This window comes from Neopsephotus bourkii, unplaced genomic scaffold, assembly GCF_033783945.1.
Source record: "Neopsephotus bourkii isolate Nb327-2 ecotype Australia unplaced genomic scaffold, CSIRO-AGI_Nbou_v1 NB_1767, whole genome shotgun sequence".
Taxonomy (NCBI): domain Eukaryota; kingdom Metazoa; phylum Chordata; class Aves; order Psittaciformes; family Psittacidae; genus Neopsephotus; species Neopsephotus bourkii.
The window spans coordinates 11,580,597-11,596,727 of record NW_026902241.1 but is presented as its reverse complement, the minus strand read 5'-3'; the positions used below and the strand labels follow the sequence as shown (position 1 = coordinate 11,596,727).

The window sequence follows — 16,131 nt, the reverse complement described above, 5'->3', positions numbered from 1 at the left end:
TTACTTCAGTCAGAGTAATTCAAATTGAAAAGTCAAATGGATTTTTATTCCCACATCAGAGAAAACTAACAGGGGCAGAAAATTAGTAGCATCAACTTATAGAGAACAAGGCACCGAGCAAGGAAGAGCGTGCTGGACTCCCACACTTCCACCACTGCTTTCTAGGTTTCTTCTGAGCCAAGGCTCAAACAGTTGCGGTGAATGACTGCATGGTGAGCTGCCAATCACATTTTTACATATATTCTAGAAATCTGGATAGAGCTAAAATGAAAGTTGTACAGATAAAATATTAAAATGCTTTGAAAAGTTTGATGTTAACAGATAGAAACTGAAAGTATGGTGTATTTACTGGATCAGAGGACTTATCGGGGATTGTGCTTTATCCCTTTCCACCCCAAACAGGCTGAGTGACCAGCGTCAACCGAGTTACCCTTTTTTGTGCCAGTAATCTTTAATGAAAAAGTGAAATTACCTAGCTTCTGCAGCAAAAAGCATTGTACAAGAAGAGAGTAATCTAATAATCATTTGTTTCTGAGGTAAGCTACACAGTCACCAGCATTAACATTTTCAGTGTGAAACCCCAGCCCCAATTAAGAGAGATCAAAAGTTTCCCCACCTTCTGCAGTGGGTCCCACATTTCACCCTATGTGTCTGCACATCTTTGAGTCTCAGGCAGGAGTCATATTAATGAAGATATAAAACAAAACAGCAAGTTTAGGAAAGGCACAGCAAACAAAAACTTTTTTGTTTGTCTGAAAACACAACTCTGCCTCCTCTGAGTAAAGCACTGATGTCTATACATTTAGGACCAAGTGTATTACTCATGTAGATTTTATTACAAAGTTTTAACAAAACAAATAAACAGAACATAAAACAGTACACAGGAATTTAACAGCTCTTTAGAGAAAGTATTTAAAAAAATAGTGAGAATCATGCTTGTCCCTGAACATAAAGTTCATAGTTTGCCTTTAACACAAACCTGAAGTAAGCATTACATTTCAAGTTGCCAAGTTCATTTGCTTGCAGCATGTCGTTCACCTCTGGTAAATATTCACTTAGCTGAACTCCTACAACACAAAACCTTTTATTACAACACTGATAAACGTACCCTGCATTAGCAGTTAAGATCATTTTTAAGTAAACACCTGTGCCTGCCTCAGAGTTAAATTACTCTGGGAATTGAGATCTAATTTTGTTATACATGTCAAGAAATACAATAAAGCTTAACCTGTAAAACTGAGTTAAGAGCTTCTCAGTGAATTTATGATTAAGCCTAAAATCCCAAAACATAGAATCCAAGTCTTTACATATAGTCTTTACATAACACTTCACCAAAATAAAAAAATAAAGCAAAAAGATCAGTCATGTAGCAAATACGTTTCAGCCTGGGGTGTGAAAATCTCACAAAAGAAAAGATGCTGGCAGGACTGAGGACACAAAATCAGAGCTGTTCTGGAACCTTCTCTCTTCTGGAAAAGGTTCATATGCAGTAGTATTTAAAACAGACTTTGACTCTAAATGGCTTCTCTCCTCTCCAGCTGTAACTACCATGGCCATAACTTCCCATGGTCAGCTTTAGCTGGGGGAAGTGGATCATTAATTTTTTGCTTTTGGAGAGAGAAACCAAAAGCAAAAGCACATTTAAGCTAAAATAGATCAAGCTGTTTTGAGTGGCAGTCAATTAGCTACTAATCCTGCACCTTACAGAAGACATGCATTAAACTCCAGAAGGCATCCTTTACTGTAGTAAGAAATTGCTAAAAATCTGATGGCTGCCCTACTATGCAAATAATTTGAGGGTACTAAGATTGTACCCAAGAAATCTGCTCATCTCTTATCCCATCAACATGTCACAGGGATCCAATTAGCTCCATGGGAATGTAATTAGTGAAATGCATATAGAAGTCTGTATTACTCAGAACTTCTTAAGGCTACTTCTTACATATCAGTGTTCATCTTAAGCAGCTTTTGAAAGGAGTAAACAATTTCAAGAAGTTCAATTATATTTAAGTACACTTTACCTTCTTTCAATAGCTTTTGGAGTATTTTCACAAATATACTATCTTTAGATGCTTCAATTGGATCATCTTTACCATCTGAACTGGACCATCTGAAAGTGAAAGAATAATTTGTAGAAAGAATTGAACAGATGAAACCAAATGAAAACAAGTAAAAACAAAATGAAGGAGAACTTGATAAAATATCAAAGGTAATTAAACCATGTTCACACAAAAGTGGTGTGTGCTTGGCTACAGCTCGAGGGTTTTTTCCATCTTTTGTTAATTATTATTTATTCCAAGAGCAAAACTGCAATAAAATTGCACTACGAAATGTAGTCTAGTTAGGAAGACAACAGGAATGCTTCCTGTCTTGTAAACTAAAAGAAAATATTATTTCTTTGATAAAATAATCCATAAAGATAAGAATTGCCTCTTCTTAGTAATCATAAGAAATACCTGTTCTTAGTAATCATATTTTACAATTGAGATGATGAAGGTATAGACTGTAGAATAAAGCAAGAGCATCAGTTTGCTAACACGTTTCACATGTTTTACCCTATGCCAATAAAAAACACCCTACACCAATAAAAAAGCAAACTGAGGAAAGAAAGGAAGAAAAAAACCCTGTAAAATCTAACTTTCAGGCCTGTAACAGCACCACAGACACAAACCAGTTTGTCTCATTTGTGATTAAATATGAAGGTGGAGACTTGTGAATGCAAGTCTTATCTCTGCTAAAAAAGGTTTTTCTAAGAGAAAGATTATTTTTAATGACAAATTTTCACCCTTGCACAACTTTACATGCAGCAGTTTTAAGTCAACACCAATCTGTCTTGTTTTGCTGTGGTTCTGACCTTTCAGTTGCTCTCTTCCGTATGTGAAACTGCCAGATAAAACCAGTTTTTGTATCACTCCCTAAACCAACATGAACCCCCTTGGGCCCACGGACACTCCAAGAGATCCCAACCTGGCACCCAGAAGCTGTTACTGACAAAGCCTCTACGCTTCACTGAAACCACAGGTTGACCCTGGATGTCACTTAAACTCACAAACATCTAGGATTTCATCTTCAATTCTACTGGGAAAAATGTGAGGGAAGGGGCCTGGGGAATTTTCTTCTCCTAGGCACAGAGTACAGCGAGGACCCTGCCAGAACACCAGAAGCACATTCAGCAAGGCTCTCCATTCTACACAAGAACCTTACCACCATTTGTAGCTGTTAAGCTAGAAAACAGATGCCATCCTTAAAAGTACATACTGTAACGTCAAACGTTTACTTTTGCATAGAGATGAAAGCTAACACTACCTCTTTTGAAACAGCCATCAAGCCTCTGAAAGCCTTGCTGGACTGGAAATGCAACTGGGATATGAAGTTTTCTAAACACTATTCAAGTGATCTTGAAGTGATCTAAATGCAAAATGATCTCAAATTGCATCTGGTTAGCTAGCAGAGTGGGAAAAGTCGTGTCAGCACTCTGTATGATGAGTGCTTTAAATATTATGTTCAGATCTCTGTTCTCAGCCCAGGCTGAACAGGTCATAAACCAATTACTGGACTGGTGCCATGTAGGAGTTCTGGATTCTTCTGTCTTGAAAATCACAGAAAGGGAAAAAATACTTGGAACAGTATGAACCTGCTTCTTCATATTATTTGTGTCATAATGGACAATGACTTATTTTCTTCAGACTTCGGAATCTATCCTATGTATAAGTGTGAATCCAAATGCTGCTTATTTCCATTTTAGTCACAAATGGCACGCTACAGTTGGAACATGTTCTCTCCTCATCTTTTCCTCCTTAGGTCCTCCTGGAACATGGATGAGTGTTAGAAAAACTGGATAACTTCCAAAAATTAGAAAGGAAAGGGAGGAAATGCCATTTGAGTTATTTAACTTGGGAACAAACAGCAGCACTGCTTGATGAGGCAATTCTTCTGACCAGTTGGATTCAGCCTGTATTTGGTGGTGAACACCCCTAAGAATGGCACTGTTAAGTAATATTTACAGCTTAAATCTCTTACAGTCAAGAATACAACTTTAACTCAAAACAGTCATGAGCTTATCAATGTGGTACAATGGCCAAAAATAAGTGAAATAAAAGTTTGCAGGAGTGACCTCCGCTTGTGTTGCTCTTAACTAGCTTCTGTTTGAGATGCTGCAAAAGAAAGAAACTTTTCGGCATCAGTCATTTTCTTTTACCTCAGCAAAGGGTTCAGGAATGAAAGCTGCACAGGTACATTTCTGTCTCAGGTGCTAAGAATGCACAGTAAGTTGCCAGGGAGCTAAGTGAACAAAGTTGTACAGATTTTTTTTGCTGGGGTTTCACTTTACAAAAGAAAAGCCACATTCTGATCAAATACTTCATACTTTACTAACCTTACGCTATGAAATCCAATCTTTTCAGTGAGCTAGAGAATAGTATACCAAAATGCAATTCTGGAACAGCCATGTCACAAATACTCCCAGTAAATTATATTCATATTGGACTTACCCATCTCTTTGGAGAGCCTTACAGAGAATTTTAAGTTTTAGGTCATTTACATCCACTTCCTCTCCCTTCAATTCATATGAGGAGAAAAGACAAGTAAGTTAAAATTTTTCATTATTTTCCTAAAGAAATAATTGTTCCATCACACAGATTATACCAATGCATTAGATTCTTCAATTGCTGAGCCCTGTGTTTAACATAGGCTATTTTAACTGATGACCTGACTGGACTGTTGAAACACCAAGGACTGTTTATTTCCATTTGGAAACATGCCTCAGACTTCCATTACCACAGGACTGCTAAAGACCAACTACCTCAGTTTGGAAAAGGGCCTATTTTAAAGCACACGAACAAATACCAATTTGTAAAATGTGGTATTCTAGGCAAGTTTCATTTTAACATGTGCTAAATGATGACTGAAGTCAAGGCTCTTTTTTCAGCACGGCCAAGCTATCTAGCTTGCACAGTGTCCACATTAGCGTGTGTGTTTTACAAATGTATTAGTAAATCTCTTCAAAGATACACAGCTGTCTTGGAAAGGACAGTCCCTTGGTTGCACAGAAACTTTCAGATAATGGATGTCAAAGCCCCTTTAAAAATGTTATGTCAGAAAAAAGACCATGTATTTTTTTCCACCCCTCAATATCCCAATGCATCGAACCTACTTTAGATTCCCCTCAGAAGAGAGAACAGAAACCATGAACACTTGAATTTAGAAGACTGAAAGCAAGAGAATGGGTCTTCACATTATGCTACACTTTTGCAAAAGAAAAGCAAGGAAAACTAGGGAACAGGTAGCTGTTAGACCCTAAGCCACCATCTTTAATTCATGCTGATTGGTTCTACACAAAGTTGTTAGAGACTCAAATAACTGGGCAAAAAATCATTTTGAAATCTCATGCTTTTAGAGTGACATTTATCTGGATAAAAACCCCAACATCATCTCAGTTCATGAATTGTGTTGACATGATTTCAGAGGAAAACTAATTTAAAAGAGAACCAAATGAGTTCACTCAAGTTCATTTTACTGCAAAATGTTATTATTTGGACTATTTATGTTGTAAAAATGAAGGAAATATTTATTACAAAAAAAAAGTTACTGAATTTTCTTTTTAAACTAAAAACTAATTCAGAGTATGTATTATGTACTACTCTAAGCAATAATACTGTCCTTCATATATGAAATATAACACAGTACTAAAGACAGGACAAGTAAACATACTCATACATAAAGCAAAAAATCCCGAGTAGTTAATAACAATAAATGTTATTCCAAAGAAAAAAATAATAAAATACAATTCAAAACTTAAAATTTAGAAGCAATTATAGATATTTATAATTATCAACCCCAAAGTTAGTGCAGACCAACAAAATGGCACAATGCTGTTTACAAAGCGCTACTACAGAGAGGATTTTAACTTGGAGCCCTACCCAGACTAGCGGGAACTGGTAAGAATCAGAGAAGATCTCTCATTTTCAGTTGGTAAGGAACACTTTCACCAAAATAACACAACTCTAGCTTTTTAGCAAAGACTGTTGTTAATTCAGGTTTGATGCTCCTCAGAAGCTGATTTGTTTATGCTTAGTGAAAAATTGCTCCTGACAAGATACTACATCATACAAGGAGACAGTGAGAAAGCAGATAGCAAATCTGTGGTTCAATGCTATCAACATGTTAAAAAGCTGGTGACTATCCCACATTATCTCCTGACAATCAGAGGAACCGCCAATAGGGAAGATACAAGAACTAAACTCCTGCAAACAGATGATCTTAATCCTATTTGGAGAAAATCCTTAGGGAAGCAACACTCTAAAGAAGAAACTCTAGACTATAAATGGGAAGTGAAGATGAGGAGTGTCATTTTTCTTAAATGATCTAAACCACATTTGGCATTAATTCTCCAGCGACTTAAAAACAGAAAACACACATCAGGAGTTATGGTCAATTACTGTACACCAAGCTAATTTGTTAACTCACTATAGATGCACCATCCTAGCTTAAATACGAATAATAATAATAAATAAAAACATAAGTCTCTGGGTTAGAAATCCTTCAAAAACTTTTCCTACCTCATCAATGTATTCCAGCAGATCAAGTGCTTTCTTGAAGTCATATTCATTGGCCCTTCTGTTCTCATCACATATGTACATCTATGATGAGAGATTAATGCAGAGAATTATTTTTAGCTTACAAACTAACGTAACTGATATGGACAACTCACTGTGGGAAGACCACCATGTATTTTTCACTTACATGACCTTCTCACGAAAATATGTTTTGATTCAACGACAAGTATTTTTGTAGTAAGGAATATACTTAATGTTTTAGAGCAGCATTCCACTTACATGACAATGGTCTGTGGACAAATGATACTGGATATTAAGGCTGCTAGGTTTCAAATTTAAATGCCATTTAAGGCTGTAACATTCCTGGATTATTGTAGCCAGAGCTCAGCTTCACAAATAAGCTCTCAGAATGATTTTGGTAATGAAACTCAAAGCAATACTTAAGCACATGGACTGCCTTTCACCTTCTAAAACTGAAAAGTTTGATATCAATATTTCACACCCCACCCCAAATTAGTATTTCAAAGGAAAATGAACATTAACACTGTTTACACTTTCCAAGTTTCATTCTCACATTGCAAGTAGCAAGTATGAACACTGGTTTGACAATAACAGAGAATTCAGAAGGAAAACTGTCTTGGTGCCAAGTCACTCGTGGCACTTCCTACTCTTCCCTAATCCCACAGGTAGCTTCACTTAACAGGCAAGTAATGACTTCAGAATCTGCTATTAGCTCTGCTAAGAAAACTGAGAAAATGTAAACAAGCACGCTAGCAGATTTTGATCTTGCACAGGATTATGGGAAAGTGAGGAGCTGCAGAACTGACAACGAGCCAGAACCTGATTGTTTTACAATGTATCACTGTTACTCACTGAATGTTTCTTGTGTGCATCACTGGATGGTAAAAATATGCTGTCAACAAGGCAGAAGCAGTAAAGCTGACTGGTTCCTGGCTACCGTCAGGGGTGTGGAAAAGGAGTCAGAGCTATTACTGATCCCAGTACTGGAGCGGTTCATTTATTTGTTTCAGTGTTTGTTAGGTTTTTGTTTTACAAAAAGAAAAAGAAAATAGAAATACTTCGGGTGCCTCTTTGCAACAAGTGACCAAAAGCCTCTTCCTGCTTCTAGCCCTTTCTCTTTCTAGATTGCAGCATCCCTGCCCACTAAAGTGGAATCCTTTGTTCCTTCTGCCTTCCAAGTTCTGCCCTACTGAGAATGAAACAGAAGGTAAAAACTGTCTCACACCCGGAAACTGGCTTAGACCCGTAAATCAGCTTCTGATACTGACTTGATTTGCTTTTTCTCCTAGCAGCACTCTAAAGCACACATTCAGCAAGAAGAAATCTGAACTAAAACCAGCATTCTGAAGTTTGCTGCTGGCAGAAACTAAGCTAGATAAACCTATTAATATGTCAGATCTTTAGGTACTTAGCAAGTCGTATAAGGAGTAAAGACAGCTGTGATCTTCTCATTTATTTTGTCACACAGAGGCAGAAAACATACTGGAACTTTATCTCATCTTCTTCATTACCCAGGTACTTACATCAATGAGCTGAGACGCAGACAACACCGGCATATCATTGAGGTTCAACTGCTTCTCTGCCAGTAGTTGTTCAGGAAGCGTCTCCTGATGTAACAGAAAGCGTTCCTGTTCTGATATTTCTTGTAGTCGTTTAAAGAAATAAATGTTTCATGTTATTAAAATGCAATAACAAATTCTATGGCACAGTAACAACTGTCAAGTCACAATATTATTCAGGTCTGCAAGTGCTTGCTATGAAGCATTCTGTTTGGACACAGAAATACTTCCACTTCAATATGGCCATCCTGGTGAATTAGTTGTTACTTTCCACTCAGGTTCCCAGTAATGCAGACTAGTAACTCTTCCTTTCTCCCAAAACCACAAAGTGAATGCATAGAATTGGAGGCAAGCTGTTGCACTATGCAGGGAAGTAAATTGGCTGCACTTTTTAGGAGCTAGCTTTTGGCTGAAGACCCATGCCATGGACCTGCTCCATCTCATGGATTAGTCCATTTTTGAATGTTTTACTTTCCAACATCATCTGCTTGTGGGTTAGAGACTTACTGTGCTGAAGCAAGCAAAAAAGAATAATTTCAGCCACACTGTGAACCCTGCCCTGCCTGCCCCGTTCCACTGCATGGTAGAAATGGGACAATAATTCTAAGGAGCATTTTACCTGTTTACACAAACAAAACATGGCAAAAAATAATTATCAATAGAAAACTGACATACAAAGAGTGCAAGATTTAAAAGCCATGTCATGTGTCACATACAAACATGTAGTGGAGTGTGGGGGGTGGAATGTATCAAAACTGTCAGAGACCATGGGAAGGAGGAACTACAGCAGGCAATTAAGAGTGACCCGTCCCTGACTGGTACTTGGAAGATGTTGGCACTGGCAAGGAACAAGGACGTCAGAATTGGCAAGGAACAAGGACGTCGGAACTGGAAAGAGGATTTCTAGACCTTTTACCTGATGTAACCGCAAGGCAAAAACACAGATGTGCTTGGCTAATTGCTTGGAAGCATGTAAGTATTGTGTAACCTGCGCAATAAATGATCCAGTTTGCACTCTACCTCTGGGTCTGTGCCTCCATCCTCACAAATGGTGCCCGAACAGGGACAAGACAGAGAGCCGTGACTCAGCAACCGGTGAGGACGCCCAGCCGAACTCTGAAAGACTGCAGCAATTAACAGATACCTCTGACTGAGGTAAGCGGCTGGGAACAGGAACATGGGAAACTCGGTATCCCCTGAGCACACATCAGTGTACAGAGTACTAGTAAAGTACCTAGAGAAGAAGGGGGTTACTGTAAATGAAGATAAACTGAAAGACTTACTAATATGGGCCTCAGCCCATGCCCCAGAGGCGACATCAACTAATATTTATCAGAAGGGAGTACGGGACAAGACTGGGGTCTACCTTTGGGACACACCCACAAGTGATGATGCGGCAGCACCCAAATTGCTGGGGGTACGGCGCTCAGTCTATGAGGCACTTGACAGGGCAGTACAGGAAGCGTCAGCACCATCAACCCCTTCTGTCCCAACAAACAACACCCTTCTGTTCTTGCAAACACCTCCTCGATCCTCTCGACCCATGGCCAGTAGACCCAGAAACTGCGCCAGATCTATTCCTGCCTGATCCTGGCATTGGCTGTCATGAGGCGCAAGCTTTGCTGGTGCTCACACACCCTCCTGGCGCTTATTGATCTGCGGGAAGATACCCACAGGCAGGCTGCAACAGCAAATGAGCCAGGCAAAGATGACCTTTTTGCTCCCAGACCAATCAACCCTGACAGAGAACCCGACCTCTACCCCCATGACCCGCATGATATGTGGAAAAGCATTAAAAAAGAAGCAGAAAATCAAGGTGCTGTGAACTTGCCCAGAAACATGAACGCTCCACATCCTGTCCATCACGGGGCGAACTGCGGGCTGGACAGTGGGGAGGAAAACGATGCTCCCGCATGAGCTGAGCGGAGGCTCCCCTCCAGCAGAGGGGCTGCACCCAGTGGCAGCAGGACAAGGAGCTGTGGAGCACGGGTGCGCCACCTCCACCTCCCTGCTGCCGGGGGCTCACTCACTCGCCCCATTGCCTGCCCGCAGGCAGAGGGCTATGATAACTCGTCCGCCCCTTGCCTTTGCATGCTCCGGCAGGCGCAGGTACGCCCACCGAGATGCGTGCTGCCGGGCGGCTGGGGGTGGACTCCTCCCGGTGAGAGGTAGGAAGAAACCCAGCCTCTGCTCTGGAGGTTTTTCACCCACACAATGGTCTGTTAACAGATAATGATTCAGTCAAACATGGTACCCTTCGAAATCGAGCTGCCATAGTTTTTTTGCTATTAGCTCAAGGACATGGTTGTAAAGACTTTGATAGAATGTGTTACATGAACCTGTCTAATCATTCTGAGTTTGCCCATGAGGCAATTCAAAACCTAAAGGAGTTCAGAAGTTGTGAGTGGAGAGTAGCTGGAATTGGCTAGAAAGTTTGCTGTCAGAATAGGGCATCAGTGCATGGTTGAAAGACATTATTAAAATTGCAGTAGGGTGTGTAAAAATCTTTTTATATGTTTTAATCACAGTTGCTTGTTTAATTCCTTGTATAAATCGTTTGATCGCTAAATCTATTAACAATGTTTTGTTAGTTTATAAAGAAGGGAGAGATGTGGGGAATGCTGCACAAGAAGCTGCGCCAGTAGACCTCGACGAGAGCCCAGACATCTGGACTCTTATCAGCCACAAACCTTGGAAGAAGTGAAAGGGACAACTCGGGAAGAACTGGAGAAAGAACATCAGGTGGAACCAAAGAAAGAGCATCAGGATAATTTCTGAGGACTGTAAATTTGGAAACAGGAAGATGCTTAATACAAAATAAAGAATGTGTAGTCAAGGGGAAGTGGAAGTGAGATTGTAATTAGTAGTGATAGCAAAGAACTGTGTTTAGAAATAATTACTCAAGCAAAGGCGAGTGGACAGTAATGTGATTGGCTGAAAGAGTAAGTGATCAATAAGATTGTTTTGTGATGGAAAAGTACCAAAGGAACTAACCCCTACTAACCTCTAGGCAGAATACTATAAAAACCTGTAAGCTCACTCAATAAGGGATTTTGTTTGTAGCCAGAAACAGAGTCCATGCCTCAGTTGCCACAAGACCGGGCCTTGCAAGGAGTGCCATCCCATATAAAGGGCGGCCCGTGTGCAATAGGGACCTTAGGCATGTTTATCCCTAATAACACTATGATAATAAATAAACGAGGATTGTGTTCTCGAAGGTCAACGAATGGTTTTCAATTGAGCTGGGATGACAAAGTAAATTTTTGGAACCTGGGTGAAATAATAGCTACTCCATTTTTAGGTCCCAGAGTAGGTAGCGCTCAAGCTTTAGCAACATTGAATAAGTTAGGATGTTGGCTTGCTAAACAAACTAATGCTACAGCATCCACTCTCTCTGCACTGCTCACTGATGTTGACTCTATTAGACATACGACTCTGCAAAATAGAGCAGCAGTCAATTTTCTCCTCTTAGCGCATGGACATGGGTGTGAAATTTTGGAAGGAATGTGTTGCATGAATTTGTCAGACCACTCAGAATCCATACGTGAAAGTACCCACAAATTAAAAGACAGTGTAATGAAGTTAAGGGAGGATGATAAAAACTGGTTATCATCACTTTTCTCTGATTGCGGTACAACTGGGTGGGTGTTGACTTTGGTTAAGGGAGTACTGATCTTTTTGCTTGCTCTCTTTGTCATCATATGCGTTGTACCTTGCTTATTACGATGTATGCAGTGAATGTTAACCCAAGCTTTTGAAAGACGTGTACACTGCATTGCAAAAACAAGAAGGGGGAACCATGGGGGGTGGAAAGTATCAAAACTGTCAAGAGACCACGGGGAGGAGGAACTACAGCAGGCAATTAAGAGTGACCCGCCCCTGACTGGTACTTGGAAGATGTTGGAACTGGCAAGGAACAAGGACGTTGGAACTGGAAAGAGGATTTCTAGACCTTTTACCTGATGTAACCGCAAGGCAAACACAGATGTGCTTGGCTAATTCCTTGGAAGCATATAAATATTGTGTAACCTGTGCAATAAATGATCCAGCTTGCACTCTACCTCTGGGTCCGTGCCTCCATCCTCACAGTGGAGTACAGACCAGACCAAATTTTGAGGGTCCACTGGTCTACTCAAATAAAGCATCGATTTTCTTCTTCTACAGTTTTCCTATTTGAGGATTAGATTCTTCACATCAGCATAGGTGTGTTTTGGTTTGGGTTTTTCCCCCACAGTGGTGAGAAAGCAAATTTAAGCTTTAAGATTTCATGCAATGTTTTGTAATTTAAAGGCAGATACTATATTGTTATTATTACAAGCTACAAATAACTTGTTAAGCCTACTTAGTTATCATCATTTTCCCTGGGCTTTTTCAACAGGATTTCTTGTAAAAATTGTACGTAACATACACGGACAAATACGAAGATAAGCAAAGAAAGCCTGAGCAGTAACCTTGAGAAGTATTTCAGAGCTTCCCCCTGGTGGCCAGAACCAGCTTAACTGTTACCACAGAATTTTCCAGCCCCCAAACTCACAGCACCACTTGCTGCACAAACTGTGTCAGGAAAATGGTATTTTCCAACGTGACAGGAATGGCAAAGCCAGTGGAACCCTTACATTTGCTCATGAAGCAGAAAAGGTATTCCTATTTTTCCCATTAACACCCTTTCAGTTAGAGCATCATGGAACACTGTCACTGTAGCCTTTCTAAATACAGAGAGTAAGATGCTGAGAAAGCACTTTATCACAAATGTATGTATTTGCAGGTACATTATCACAATACAATATTGTTACTGATTTTCTTGTACAACTTGAGTCTCAGGACTTGAGAAGGATTTAGAATTGAGAGCTATTCAATCAACAGGCTTTAAGAAATTAAAGCATTTTTACTTCACATCTGAAAAACAAAATGCAGCTTCACAAAAACACACCATGTGAAGGGTTCATAAATTTAAGCCACTTCAGAACTGTCTAATGACTTCTCAAATTACTGAGCAGCTGCTTATCTATGCCAATATTTTGCGTATTATTAGAAAAAGTGGAAAGATACAAACTTCCCATGCTCACAGTCCTAACTCAGAGGTGAAAGTGAATGCTTCAGGTAGTGCCTCACATTGTGTTCTTTATCCTTCCTGCTATGGGCAAAATGATCAGCTATGATCACATTATTAGAGCTCTCAACCTAACAGATTAATAATCTGCAAAACTACCGTGATTCTAACTCAGTGACTCCATTAGTCAATTCTTCACTTTGCTCTGTTTTTATTTCTTACCGTCTATTTTCTCCTGCAGTATGTCTTCTGAGAAGTCAGACGCCAGTGCAGCTAATTTGCTCAAGCCAAGAAGCGTTTTCTTCTTTGCAAAATACCGTGTCTCCGTGTTTGCTAAAGTCTGCAGTGTACTGTGAGCCTGAAATTAATAAAGAGGTTAGAAATCAGCCAATCAGTTTCGTAAGTTAACATCAGAATGGTAACTGGTAAGCATTTAATCTGAACTGCAGTCTCACAGGTATTTATAAATCGTAATATTATAACCCTTACTTTTAAAAGTCACACAACTTGCACATTAAAACTCTGCATTACTCTCTCCAGGAAGAGACACAGATCTCTACCCCAATTACAGCAAGACAGTCTTTTCAGTATTAACCAAGAAAAGCTATATTATGATCAAAGGATAAATTGCAACTTCACATATTATACCTCTGGGATCTTACTCAAGGCTAGCCAGAAAAGCCAGGCAAATATGCTTTGAGAGAACAATTTCACATGCAGACTGATTTACTTGTTAATTCAGGAATCTGACAAAACAGAATTATATGTATAACTGCTGCAGCAGACAAATTCTTGCCTGTACATTTGGTTACCAGACAAAAGAAAAGAAACTTTCTGAGCACTTAGAAAAACTATCCAAACCTAATTACTTGTGTATTTTAAAGCCCCTGCCCATCTTCACAGTGCTTTGGTGTAACAGAGAAAACCTCAGTCAACACAAATGGAATATTACAATATTCTCAGGGTGGTTTGGTTTGTGGTTTGGTTTGTTTTGGTATTTTATTGTTTTTTTACCTCCCTCTTTGTTATTATTTTAATAGCAAATACCAAATGCTGTTTGCTACTAACCACTCCCCCCCCAAATTTGTCAACAATGCATGTAAGACATTAAAGTAATCAATACCTTTTTTACTTTTGTGATACGTCCAGGTTACTTTAAATAGTCTTGAAATACAAGTTTCAGGTTTTCCCTCACTAGATAACCTGGTAATGGTACTGATATTCACTGTATTACACTGCACTCACTGTAAAACCCCAATTCCGTCCACATAGTGATCATGTAGCCAGACAAAACTTCCCTTGATAAAAGAATACGAGTTACCAACAAGGGATGAAAAGCAGCCCTAACCTCCACTACATGGTGCAGTGGCTTATATGATACACCAGATGGTGCCTGGAGGGAGGCTTTGGTACTCCATTAATAATCTGTATCATCTCTTCCCTAACTCATCTAGGTAAGCTGTTTTTTGATGATGAAGTCATAACTACATAATTTTTCTACTTTAGTATGTACTTGACTTGTTTAATATGCAATATTTCAGCTTGGTTTTGTTTAAGAAGCCCTACCTTTTGCAAATCCTGACTATTGATTTCATGTAACCAGCTCAGATGCTCATGAGCTTGCAAGAAATTGGCCAGCTGTCCATGCTGAGCAATAGGCTGAGATAGCAGCTTCCCTCGCTTTCCTTTTTCCAGATACCAGCGAAACAGGAAATCTGAAAAATTCTGGAGATAACAGCAATATGAGCACATTTTAAAAGTCACATTTAAACATCTTGCTCTTCTTGAGGCAAAATGCTTCATAAAAATACAGTTCGTAAGAACACGGTAAGAACCTGCTTAACAAAGCAAGACACACACACAAATAATGTTGATGAAAAATCTTTAGAGTCATGATAAAAAGTGTTTAAAGAATTCATGAGCTGCTTTGCAACAGATGCTGTTCCACTGAAGGATGCTGTGTGTAACTGAACAAAGTGCCAAATGTAAGTTCTACATGTTAACCCACAGGAATGGGAACAGGTAACACTTCAATCGCAGGCCCAGTCTTGTATTTTTCACTTGTTCCTTTGCTGCCCTCAGAACTCTGTGCTATTTCCTTTCATATATTTCTGTTTACTTCTGCTGTCACTGTTCTTAAAACATTCCATCCTGTCTCCAAGTGAACCTACAACCTTACTTCTCCATCAGTTAAAAATGGTGCCCTAAAAAAAAAGAACCAAGCTCCTCTATTTTATCCTCAAAAAGGTCAATGTAAAATAACTAATCCAGATTTGAGGTTTGCTTAATCTTTACAGAGTCATTTTAGAATACTGCTAAATTTTAACTGCATTAAACAGTTCTAAAAATCAAGTTTGAGGAGGCCATCAGTCTGATATTCTATCCATCAGACTTGATCTATGCACTTGCAACAGTCATTTCTCTTCAGAAAGTTTTACATTTTTCCTTTAAAATAAAGGATGTGAAGGTTAAAAAAGAAAAAAAAATAATATATCCCCTTCTTTGACAGTAAATGAATGTTGAATCCTTACTATTCAAAACCTTTATAATTTCTGTCCATCACTGGTATTTTTTCTTTTTTTTTAATTAAAGCAACCTTTCTGTATGCTACTAGGAAACCTGTAGACACCAGGATTTCTCCTTCCACAGTGGCTGTGGAAAACTAAACAAAGTGATGTCACCAAGTGTCAAATTAGGAAACTTCTGTCCTAGTCCCACTCACTTCAGCTAGTCTCTATTGCCTCTTCCTTAAGCTTTCCAATCTTTCAGCACACTTAGAAGTTTTTAAACCACATTTCAACACTGGAAGAATAAGTACCTAGCAGGCCAATAAAAAAACCACAGCAATATCCCTACCTTCTTACTCAATTCGTAACTAACTTTCTATTAATATATTTAAAAATCTCATTCTCTCTTCTGGAAGTTATCCATAAATTTACATGACACT

At 39.1% G+C, this 16,131-nt stretch overlaps 1 protein-coding gene across 1 annotated transcript in view; it reads right to left on the bottom strand.

The window, feature by feature from the left end:
• Positions 1–815: 815 nt before the first annotated feature.
• NUP133 (nucleoporin 133) overlaps positions 816–16,131 on the bottom strand; it is a 35,596-nt gene continuing 20,280 nt past the window's right edge. The window contains exons 20-26 of the mRNA XM_061378823.1: positions 14,751–14,909; positions 13,407–13,542; positions 8,099–8,217; positions 6,558–6,638; positions 4,491–4,555; positions 2,022–2,110; positions 816–1,067 (exon numbers count right to left, since the gene is read on the bottom strand). Coding sequence (XP_061234807.1) covers positions 931–1,067; positions 2,022–2,110; positions 4,491–4,555; positions 6,558–6,638; positions 8,099–8,217; positions 13,407–13,542; positions 14,751–14,909 — 786 coding nt within the window. The 3' untranslated portion in view covers positions 816–930. The remainder of the gene's footprint in view (positions 1,068–2,021; positions 2,111–4,490; positions 4,556–6,557; positions 6,639–8,098; positions 8,218–13,406; positions 13,543–14,750; positions 14,910–16,131) is intronic.